An 11,454-nucleotide genomic window follows, 5' to 3' on the forward strand; every position below is an offset into this window, starting at 1 on the left:
ACAGCTCAAGTGAAACTGAATGAATGAGTTAAAATTCTCTTGGAAGGTAGGCCTCCGCCAGGCAACTATACAGAGAGAAGCTGAATGCAAACTAGCGAGATCTGATAAAGAAGATGAAACGCTTCGTATTCGTTCCCGGTCCTGCCATTTTCTCGCTGTTGATCGACTTCACAGACCTGGCGCCTTACGGGCGAAGGGACGGGACGGACTGATGCGCAAATAAGTTGTTAGTCGGTCCGTTATTTGCTGGGCAGGCGTGTCACGTTAAGCTGCGAGCCGGCATTCATCGGTATGTATCGCATGAACTAGCTTCTTGCGAAAGCTGCGAGATGCTATTAGAACCTATTCGCATGCCAGGATGCGTTTCGTTGCTTGATAGGTCGATCTCAGTAATAATTGACACTGGGATTCACTGACTCAATGTTCCATTTCATTTAAGGCTTTATTTCTTGCTTGCTGTAGTACGGTGTTTACCGATTAACCTGAATGTTATAAAATCTGATGTTCGTGTTTATGTCCCAAAGTGTTGGCACCCATTGGTTCAACATCATATCTCTTCATCGAGAGAAAATTATGAGATTTTTTCCTCTTGCTTTCACGCAATTTCTTTTTCTTGCTTTTTAGTTAAAAGTCAACTGGCGAAAATTTTAATTCAGATCTCGGTCGGTGGTTTAGCAATACAAAGCAATGCATCTCCATTGAGTATTTTTAAAAACCCTTTGGCCCCTTGGAACGACAAGCATCCAATTTCTCTTTGCAATATCACCTCTTAATCACACATAAATGCTGTGAAAATAAAGGAAATGATCACCTACTAAAGAAGCTAAGCTCTTGATTATTTAAAAAAAATTCTCCTAGTCAGCATCTTGGGAAATGTATAGAGAACAGTATGGAGAATATGCATGCTGGACAGAGCTGAATAATGAAATGCTACGTCGGAGGGTATGCGGTTAACAACGCGAGCTCAAGTGTCCTAAGTCTGAAATTTGGCGAAAAAGAGGTGGAAAATAATAAGGGCTGACTTTTAAAACCGAGGAACTCTGTTTTCGTCGAAGGCATTTTCCTATTTCCAGAGTTTTTAAGGAGAAAATTAATTTTTGAAAATTTTTAGGGGGTTTACCAAGTTTTTGGAGGTTGTTCTATAAAACAAAAGCGGCAAGGAAAACGACGCCGCGAAGCAATAGAATAGTTGATCAACCATGCGAACGACTCAAAATCTGTGTTTCTGGGGCAGAACCTATCGCATGCGTATACATTATTCAGCTCTGTCTGCATACCAATGTTAAGGTGAAAAGAGATTACATATTTACATACGCATTTACATACAACACCTTTAGCTCTTCGAGAATACGAGTGAAGCCACAGCCTGCGCGCTTTCAGCATCTTGCTAAAATAAGATCGTTATAACATTACAAAAAATTAAAACTCTCTTGCGACACTTAAATCAAAGACCAAATTCAAAAAAAAAAAAAAAAAAAAAGGAGAGTTTAATTGCGCGCGTCATAGAATTAATGTATATATTATTGCCAGTGCGAAGATCGTTACGGGAAAACGACCACCGCAATCCTTGTGTCCGGCTGTATAACGTTTGGGGATTCCTATAAAAAAAAAAAAAAAAGAGATATAAAAGATTACTGTTGAGTATTTTCTGAAGATATCTGTGAAGTGGTCACCATTCCACCCAAGTGGGCGCGGCCCAGTTTCACTTCGTGACCCACGTGCCACAGTTCATCTAAGTTTTTTAATTATCATTTTAAATTTATTGTCTCATTAAGTTGTCATGATTTGCGTACTCCAGCTACGCGGCGCAGCCCAGAAAAGTGATTGCTAGTAAAGAATGCAGGAAAACACAGCCCTGGCTTTATGCCGATCATCTCCATTGAAATGTTTGTATCTGATATGAAAATTAAAAAGTAGCGCACAAGTATTCGACGCGGTCAGTTTGTGAAAAAAAATTGGTCCTCTCGTTCTTTATTTCCAAAATTTTATCATTGATTTTCAAATTGATACTTCTTTGAAATCACCAAAGAGCTACCTTTGGGAGAATTTCTCATATGGCTAACAACACCCCACATTAATTTGGATTATCATTTTTTTGAAGTAAGAATTTTCTTGACGTAACTTTAACGGGGTCTTACCTCTCACAAATAGGTACCGCGTACCGTAGATTTGTTTTCTGTTAGCACTCGTCATACAGAAATACTTCCCTTGATCATCAACTTCAACATCGGTTATGTGCAGCGAACCGTTAGCAACAATATGAAACCTTTTCTTGTCGAGCATTTTACTGCCCTGTCCTTTTTTAAACCACGCAATCGTGATGCGTGGGGGGTCTGCCCGGGCTGCGCAATGTAACCAAGCTGTGTCACCCTCAGAGACTGTTACGTTGCTTGGCTTGTAAAGCTTAGAAGCTGTGTAAGGAAATTCAAAGATGAGTTAACTTATTCGGCATAACAGTAACTTGGGAATTTTTTTATTCAACAATCTAGCAGAGAAAATTGCTATTTTTCTTTCTCTGTCCCGATCACTCTGGTGGCTTTGAAGGCCAAGATACTATAGACACATGTCAAGCTAGTGTATGATCAGACTCGTTAGCGAGCTCTCGATCTGCAACTCGATTACAGACTCCATCCTGCAAGGGGGAAGCTGCTTCGCTTTATACCAAGTTCGGAACAAATTTCAGTCTGAAAACGAATATTGTAGATGATAGGTTTTGGGCTAAACTGGGGTCAGGACATAGAGAACTGGGTGGTGCACCCCTACCAAGTTTTTCTGTTTGTTTTTCTGTTTGTGGATTCGCGTCGTTAACCTCGTACCACATAAGATAGTTTAGTGATTTAGAAATTGGCAAAGAAAGCTGCCAATTCCTTGCTGTTTGTGATCAAGTGATCGTGTTCTCCACTTACGATACACAAGCAAATCAATGAAGGTCGTTAGGGATTTGAAACCATTTGATCCATTGCAGTAATACCGGCCGCCATCCGAAAGCCTCACTTTACGTATATTTAGCGAGGAGCCAAAGGATGTCATTCTTTTTGGTAGCTTCTTCTTCTTCAGGCCCATCCTACTCCAGGTGATGTTTATCTTTGGTTCACTCTCAAACTCGCACAAAAGCGTGATCGTCATTCCCACAAACGCTTGGGTAACATTTTTGTGAGTAGCCTTTATTCTGATAGTGTCGGTTTCTGAATTAAGAAGAAAGAATTAAGCCGAATTGCAACTCAGGGTGTAAAATAGTCAATTTTTTGTTATCAAATAAGTTGAAATAGTAAATTGGCCACCATAAAGAGTTAAAAAGCAGACGTTTCGAGCGTTAGCCCTTCGTCAGAGCGAATGGAGGAATTGTGGGTTGTGTGTGTGTGTGTATGTTTATATGCAGAAAGTGGAGCTACGCTATTGGTGGGAACCTGGTGACGAGAAACACTAGAATGAATTAATGGAATGAAACGCGTTCGTTGATACCTATTGGATTAAGATTGCCAGTTTTAAAGATAAAATTTTGTTCAAGAGTTTTTGCGGATTTCCGAGCTACCTAAATGTAAGGAAAGACCGCAGTAAAGACGCATCCAAACCAGTCTCTGGACACTTTAATCTATCCAATCATTTTAAGCAGCATAAGGCAGTATGCGGTTTTTCCTTGCATTTAGGTAATTTGAGGTAATTTTCTCTAAGCTTTGACCAATAGAATAGAAACAGTTTAGATAGCCTACTTGTAGCCGTACCCTTTTCCCGCTTTCTCCTCGGGGGGAGGGTAAGGCTACACGTAGACTACAGTTTAGATTTTCATGCTTACTTTCCCTAAACATAAAAAGATCCAGGAAGAATTTAGATCAGAAAATTTAAAAAAAAACGGCCAATTTTCTATCGACTTGTTTTCTTGCTACAGAACATATTCATTTCCTGTCAAGATTCTAGCAATTCCAAAGCGAAACCAATTTCTGCCGTTAAAAAACGACTTGAATGACTCGGGGTGAACTGGTACAGGTTGGGGCGAACTTGTTTTATGTTATGGAGCGAACTTGAAAAGATGATTAGAGGCAAACTTGCAATTGGGCGAAACCTCTAGTTACCTTTCACTTACAGGACTGTAGCCAGATTTCAGGACAAGACGAGGCAAGTTTCGAGCGCCGAAGGCGCGAGCCGCTAGAGGGGTCTTGGGGGCATGCCCCCCAGAAAACTTTGAAATCTAGAGGTTTAGAAATGCTCTTTTAAGGATTTTCCGTGGCATTTTTCTTCAGAAAAGTCAATCTTTAAGAAAAAAAATTAAAAAAGGCCAAAATTAAGACGAGGCAATTGCCTCGTCTTGCCTCATGCTAGCTACGGCCCTGACTTAATGCAACGTAGTGTGAATGGAAGATGATGTTTCGTCATATACATTCCTCTTCATTAACGATGCGCTGCATCTGACATACATACCATAAACATTCAGCCATACTCCACCTAATCTATCTTGGGAAGGATCATCACGGGCAGAAGTACAATAATATCGTCCTCGATCACCCAAGAGTACACCGTCTACTTCCAGATTACCATTTTTCCTTGAACTAATTCGACCACCATTTCCAACGTAAATTCTCTTTTTATCCATCCAGATTGCATCTGTTTTGGGTGAGCCTAAAACTTTGCAAGGCACAATAAGATTGCGTCCATCAATGGCTCTGACCTCTTCATCCACTGATATTTTCACTGCACGTAAAAAACAGTTCACATTGGTGTAAGACAATAATAGTGAAAAAAAGAAAAAAAAAATGATAACAGTAACAACGCGCGGAGAGCGCATTACCTGTTGGTTAGCAGAGAAACCTTGTTCTAACACGCGAAAGTGAAAAGTTCTAATGTTTAGGGTTTAGCGACGCAAAGAAGAGTCGGCTGTGCAATCTACCCCTCTCTCTCCCTTTCTCCTTCTCCTGAAGAAAGATAACTCAGGGACTAGTAGTTATTCATCTTTTAATTCAAGTGATATTTTAACCCCTTCGCTCCCAAGATCGGATTAGTAATTTTCCTCATTATCTGCCATACAATTCTTATGATGTTAGTTTTGAGAATTTGGTATTAGATCAATTAGAAATTGCCAAATTGATATTTTTCTTTATTCTCATCACTTGTCTGCTTGACATTATATTGATGTTGTAAGGAGAAAATCTGTCTTGGTCACTCATGGGAGTTGAAGGGTTACGTTCAGGAGAAATATTTTAGACGCGGCCTCAATGAAAAATTGGAAATATTTTTATTATTTTTGTAGTCGAGTATCTTAAATGACTGATGGAAATACCGCGTATAGAACAAAGTTATCCAATCGTATCGTATCGCCTAGGGGAGGGGGGGTTTGACGGATTTAGGGAAGAATCACAAGGCTTTAAGAGGGGATGGAGGGGAGTCAATCGTCACCAACAAAGTATTGAAACATTGACTTGCAATTAACTGCCAGCGAGGTGGGGATCATTAACACATTACAGAGCCTAATGAGGGGATCAAGAAAACCTCTTCGTTACACAAGCTAAATCCTTTCCCCCCCAGTTGTAATGACGCAGTCTACGTTTAATGACCCGTCCCTTACTACTTCAACTAACTCTCTCAACTGAGAAGAATTTAACAATTCTCTCTCTCTCTCTCTCTCTCTCTCTCTCTCTCTCTCTCTCTCTCTCTCCTCTTTTACGCGACTCAACCCCCTTCATATGTAATGAAGAATTCCAGCCAAGCAGAATACAATCACTTTTTGCATGTAGCGAAGGTCTTGTCGGGTATACTTACCGGGGGTTGAGAGATCGACGTTTATATGGTCTTCCCCTATGACATTTCTGGCCATACACACAAATTCAAACGTCATGTCTGCTCTGAAATGTAGCATTTCCAAGGAGCCGTCGCCATAGACTCTGAAATCACTGTCATTTTTCGCTTCTAAAATATCTAGACCATACTTTTCGCCCATGTAGTACCATGCTATTTTTGGAGGAGGGATTCCCGTTGCTCGGCAAGGAAATTTTAACTTCTGTCCCCTTGGTGCACGTAATAGATATCCAGCTTTATGACGAACAATCTTTGGTTTAGTTCCCACTACAAGGAAGAAAAACAAATCTATATTTCACTGCGTTTTAATTGGGTAACCACTCCCCTTATGGATTATGGTCAACTTCCGGTTTAGAACTTTTTAAAATGGTAGCTGTGCTGTTATACTTTTATGTGCTTTATAACTTAAGTTTACCAAGCCTCGCCATCGGGCAAATGCATGAAAGTAAGTGAACCCTACTATAGCAAATCTGCGCCGTAAGTTCTAGCTAAAATATTGAAAATGTTACCGCGTCTTTTATGAATTATTTTCTATCTATTCATCTGTTCTGAGGCTTTTTTGTCTCTTGAAAGACCTTTAAATTGTCTGACGGTTAAAACTGAGCTGCATTTTTGACGGTTGACAGTTAAAAAATTATCTTTTTAAAAGGTTGACGATATTTAAGGCCCTTTGAAGAAACTAGTCTGAACAAACTTGATATGGGGCCACAAGTGGTCCTGTATCATTAGCGCCTAGGCACGAATGTTTCTTCGTCCGCGGGAAACAATGAGGCATTGGGCAAGCGAGCCGGCGAAAGATCTGCAAAGGGTCTGGCACTACTTCATTTTAATCGTCATGCCCCCGGCAAACCTCTCCCAGACTCGATGGAGAAACGCACGTTTTGCAGTCGGCTATTAAATGGGGGCTTTCTCCCAGGCTAAGATGACTCAAGGAGAGGATATAGAATGGAAATTCCTAGCAGATACACTATAAAGGTAAAAACGATAAACTTCACTTCCACGTTAAATTCTTGTCAGCCCTTACCCCAGAAGAGAACAGTCTCTGATGGGGAGGTACCAAAGCCGTCCACTTTCACCTTACAAGTGTACTCGCCGCTATCAGCATACGTTGCATTGTTGATTATCAATCTTTTGCCGTCCAAAGTTATCATTTGCTTGTCTAGTTTGACTTTAGCACCGTTCTTTAACCATCGTATCTTCTTTGTGCGAGAACTTCTACACTCACAATCCAACGTGAGGTTATTCCTAAGGGATATTTTTCACTCCGATAGGGTTTAATGGTTATTGAAGCCTCTTTGCACATGCCTAGAGTTGAAAAACGAAAAAATTTGTATTTCTGATTTTGCATCATTTGGCCAGTATATGTGGGAGACACATTGGGTTAAAAGTCAATGCATTGGACCCGGGTCGAGGGGTCTGGGCTCGAGACCTGGCAGGGTCAATGTATTGTGTTGTGATCTTGGGCAAAACACTTTACTCACACAGTGGCTTTTTCCCCCCAGGAGTATGAAGGGGTGACAGCAATTATCAGGGAAGCCTGATGAAATCTAGGGGGTAACCTTATAATGGACTGGCATCCCATCCAGGGGGGAGTAGTAACACCCCTAATCGCTTCATGCTACATAGAAACTGGGATTAGCTCCGGCTTGGTGGGCCACTGGGCTTGAGCAACCTCGTTCCCAGGGCCTTTTCCCTCAGTTGGGGAAAAGGCCCGGGGAACGAGTACAGACTACCCTTTTGCCCATTCGTTGCACACGATGTTACGGAGAAACTAGTGTGAATAAGCTTGATGCGAAGTATACATATGTGTTGTTTCATGAATACTTTAAGTACGTTACAATTAGTTACAATTTAATGTGTAAATTGGTTACTTTATTCTTCTCTCGATAACTTTTGCAATTTTTTTTCTTCATTAATGGTGAATTTACTTAGAACAGCCTTCTAGGAGAGAGGTAAACATATACACTAGACTGTACTGTACTGTACTGTACTCTAATAAGATCTTTGTTATGCTTATGTGTGTATGTTTTCAAATGAGACGATCACCACAGACGACGAGAAAACATGTGAAAGCCATAACAGTATCAAATGAACTTGAAGCTAAGTGGTAAACAATACCTAAAATCATAACAAATCAGTTGTCTTACCCTCAACGTTCAGTAAAACAGATCGAATTTGCTTTTGCATTTCTCCTCCCCCTCTTGTTTCAATACATTTGTAGACTCCGCTATGATATAATTGTGTCTTAAGTATTTTCAACGTATTTTTTTCTCTTTTCATCCCTGAGTCGTTTATAATCCCAATGTGTAAGTTATCTTGGAGCCATTCGTAGGTTGCACCACTGCTTGGCCTTTCTGTGCACTTCAGTGTCACAGGTTCCCCATGCTCTATTGAAAGCAAGGGTTGGTAAGGGGATAGAAGTATTTCTCGTGGCTGTGATTCTTTCAGAACGAAAACTGAAAAGCAAATAGAAAGAAACTTGTGATGTTCCATCATAAAAGAGTGTTGCAAGAGGGGGGAGGGGTAAGGGGAAATTTGGGATGTAATGGAGGCTGAGACTACGTCGTGGCAAAATGCTTCACTTAAAGCGATTTGAAGAAAATTCATCGTCATAGCATTGATGTAGGCAAACCACAAGCAACTACACAGAAAGTGTAAAATACATACTTAGCTTATAAGCCTTTGAGGTTGATTACAACAGAAAAGAAAATGATGGTGTTATCGGTATAATGAAGATTTCTGGTGTTCTTATTTAATTTTTTAGCCTTATGTTTGAAGAAAATAACGAAATTGAGATGTCAATATGTAAGACTTTAAAAAAAGATGTCGGAAGTAGAAGTTAGCGATGATGGGATGTCACGCAACGTTCCCCTCGTTATTCTGGGGGTAATGTTGCGTGACATTTCAAGGAACCGCTGCGAAGGATACTAATGATTGGCTCGCTAACAAGCAAGCCCACCTAGGGTCGCAAAAAGCCGAAAAGATCATGTGTCAAAAGATAGCGAAATACGGCTCCTTAAAACCTTGATTGTCTCATATGCAATTTTCGAACGGTTTTATTCTTGAAAATTTTTATCCATAAAGCTGTTCAAAAGAAGGCTTCTTCAACTTCTTCATTCGCTCTGACTGACGAAGGACTAACGCTCGAAACGGTAGCTTTGAAACTCTTTACGGTGGCCAATTTACATTATTAACTCAGTTGATAAAACCGTAATTACCTTGTCATAATTCCCCATCACAGCATCACAGTTTCTTTAGAAACTTACCCCTCGTCTTACCTATATCCTTTCTTCAGGATTACTTCGTTTTAAAATCTTAAGGAGGATCTTTTCTGCTTCTAGAAGGCATCGCTGCAAGTTCTAAGGTCGTCAAGGTGTCATTATGCCAAATTTCAAGAAGGGATTTGAACTAATTCACAATAATATTTCTAACTCGATTTATTATTGATAAATTAAAATGAAGTTGCTGGTTTTTTTTTCTCCAAAGTCTACCTAACGTGTATTACATGAAATCTTCCTCGGTCAAGATGTGAACAAGCTTTTGATCCGTTTTGGTATAGTGACCGACACATGGTTTTTCTCGTTTTCTACTGGGTGCTTAAATAAATTTAATTATTATTAATTGGATTAAAGCTGCTTGAGTTGGATTTGGCATATGACCTGTAAAAAAATACTTTGTTAGCGTTAAGCTTTTAATCTCACTCTAAATAAGCCAGATGTTTCGGCTGTTCTTTTTCTTTCATTTTTAGAGGGAATTTTTAACGGGCCTTGTTACTTAACGTCAAGTGGGGGTTTTCTTTCACTTTTTGATCGCTTTGTAGGCTCAAAGCCCCAAGGAATGAAACTTCAGAAGTTTGTTAGTTATTCGATTTGCTGGTAAAGTAAACATGCAAACGACGCCAGAAAAGAAAAACATCATTTGTCGACATTTTTGTCCAACGTTTTGAGTTCTTGACGCAAGTGAGTATGGGTTGATTTGGGAACCAATAACTAAGAATCAATGTAGCGATTAGCACTTTTCTGTTTTGAGCTCAAAACATGCAATTAGAAACCATTTGGTCCAAAAGAATCCTTCGCTCTTTGAAGGTATCTTGAACTACAGTGTTTTTTTTTTTTAGTCCGTTCAGCAATGCCTCACTCGATTCAACAAATTAAAACTATATTTCCTTAACGGAAATTATGTTTCGTGTAGGTTCATACAAATGCTCTCTCGTCTTGACGCTGCATATGCATGCTTTTCAAAGGAAATGTTTCTGAAATAAACATCGAATTCCCTTTTAACAACTTTTTTTGCAAAGTTTGCCAGGACTTGGATCACAAGAAGACGGTTAAGGTAGACGTACGCAGTTGTTATGAAATTTTTGCTAAGTGTTTCCTTCAAAAACGTGCACTTACCTAACAAAAAGAGCCAAGGGCCAAGAGAGTGGTCCAATCTTTTCATCTGACACAGAAATGGACCCATAATAGTTCAGAATCCCGGAATGCTTCAGAAAATGTATTGTAAACTTTACTATGTTTAAACGCTTACCGTAGAATATTTTTGATCGTCGAAAGCTTCACCGGTTAACCTTACCCGTTTTTAATGGCTTATTTTCCGCTTTGCCAAATCTCAATTATAAAACTCCGCTTTCTAAGCCGTCCACTGTATTAAAAACAAATCGCAAAGGAGCTTAGTTAGCTCAAAAAGGACCCAGATGGGGATTTAACCGATGAAAAGAGAGTAAGTATGGGTGTTCGGCCAATATAAACATGAAAGATTTTGGAGTCCTTCGCGCATAGAGTAACTTTTAAAATCTCATTGCCGTCACTTTTAAGAAATTGTACAGCATGTCTGAAGAAGATCTATGTTTTCCGTGACGATTCGACCCCAAGCGGGTGTTTTAAGCTGGAATGGTCTATCGTCCCTCTACAGAGACCTAGCAAACTATCGAGTTAAAAAATTCCTGCATATTTGCTTATAGGAGCAATTGATGAGTATGATTCACCTCTTATAACATATCATATCCACGCGAAGTTTGGCGACATGATTCATGAAAAAAATCTGAGTAACTACGAGCGCCCTGTCTTGTCAAAAACCTTTCCTTTATTGCACCTGTAAACCCGTAGAAAATTTAACATTTTAATTAAATCTCTTTTAAAAAGTAATAGACCACACTTTCCAAAGGCTTACCGGCTCGTGATTTACAGAGTTTTTTCGTGTTCTCCCAACATCCCGCGTGTTTTATTACGCCGGTAAACCGAAAGAAAGTGCGGTCTATTGCTTAATCAATATCCTCTTTAATCTTTTATACATTCAAAATACAATCCAATTTTTCTTTTTCGCTTTCTTTCTTATTCATTTTGTGTTACTGAATGTCTAAGTGTGTTTTTATCCCCTCACAAACGTTCCTTTCCGTTTTTCGGCAACTTTTTAGCGATCGCCAAACATCTCGACATATCTTGGGGTAAACCATTTAGGCTTCATAACTTTTTAGGGTTTACACTGAGTTCTGCAAGCGTGCACCACAAACAGCATTAAGCCACAAGATATTTCATTTAGAACAAATTTCTAAGGTCTTTTAAAACCATTAGAAAGAGAGAGAGAGAGCGTGACAAAAACTATGAATAAGGCGATTTAACTGTTCACTGCGGTACGAGCGTCGATCTAATTTTATTCATGACACTGCCT

At 39.6% G+C, this 11,454-nt stretch overlaps 1 protein-coding gene across 1 annotated transcript; it reads right to left on the minus strand.

Annotated features, from left to right (window-relative positions):
• Positions 1-423: 423 nt before the first annotated feature.
• LOC111336732 (neuroglian) lies at positions 424-10,354 on the minus strand. Its single transcript, XM_022942878.2, is given in 9 exon segments — positions 424-1,598; positions 2,139-2,411; positions 2,907-3,185; positions 4,417-4,686; positions 5,752-6,054; positions 6,812-7,030; positions 7,033-7,092; positions 7,935-8,243; positions 10,182-10,354. Coding segments are annotated over 9 exon segments (1,878 nt in total). The 5' UTR covers positions 10,249-10,354; the 3' UTR covers positions 424-1,500.
• Between the last annotated feature and the right edge of the window lie 1,100 nt (positions 10,355-11,454).

The sequence above is a fragment of the Stylophora pistillata genome, chromosome 6 (genome assembly GCF_964205215.1).
Source record: "Stylophora pistillata chromosome 6, jaStyPist1.2, whole genome shotgun sequence".
Lineage (NCBI taxonomy): Eukaryota > Metazoa > Cnidaria > Anthozoa > Scleractinia > Pocilloporidae > Stylophora > Stylophora pistillata.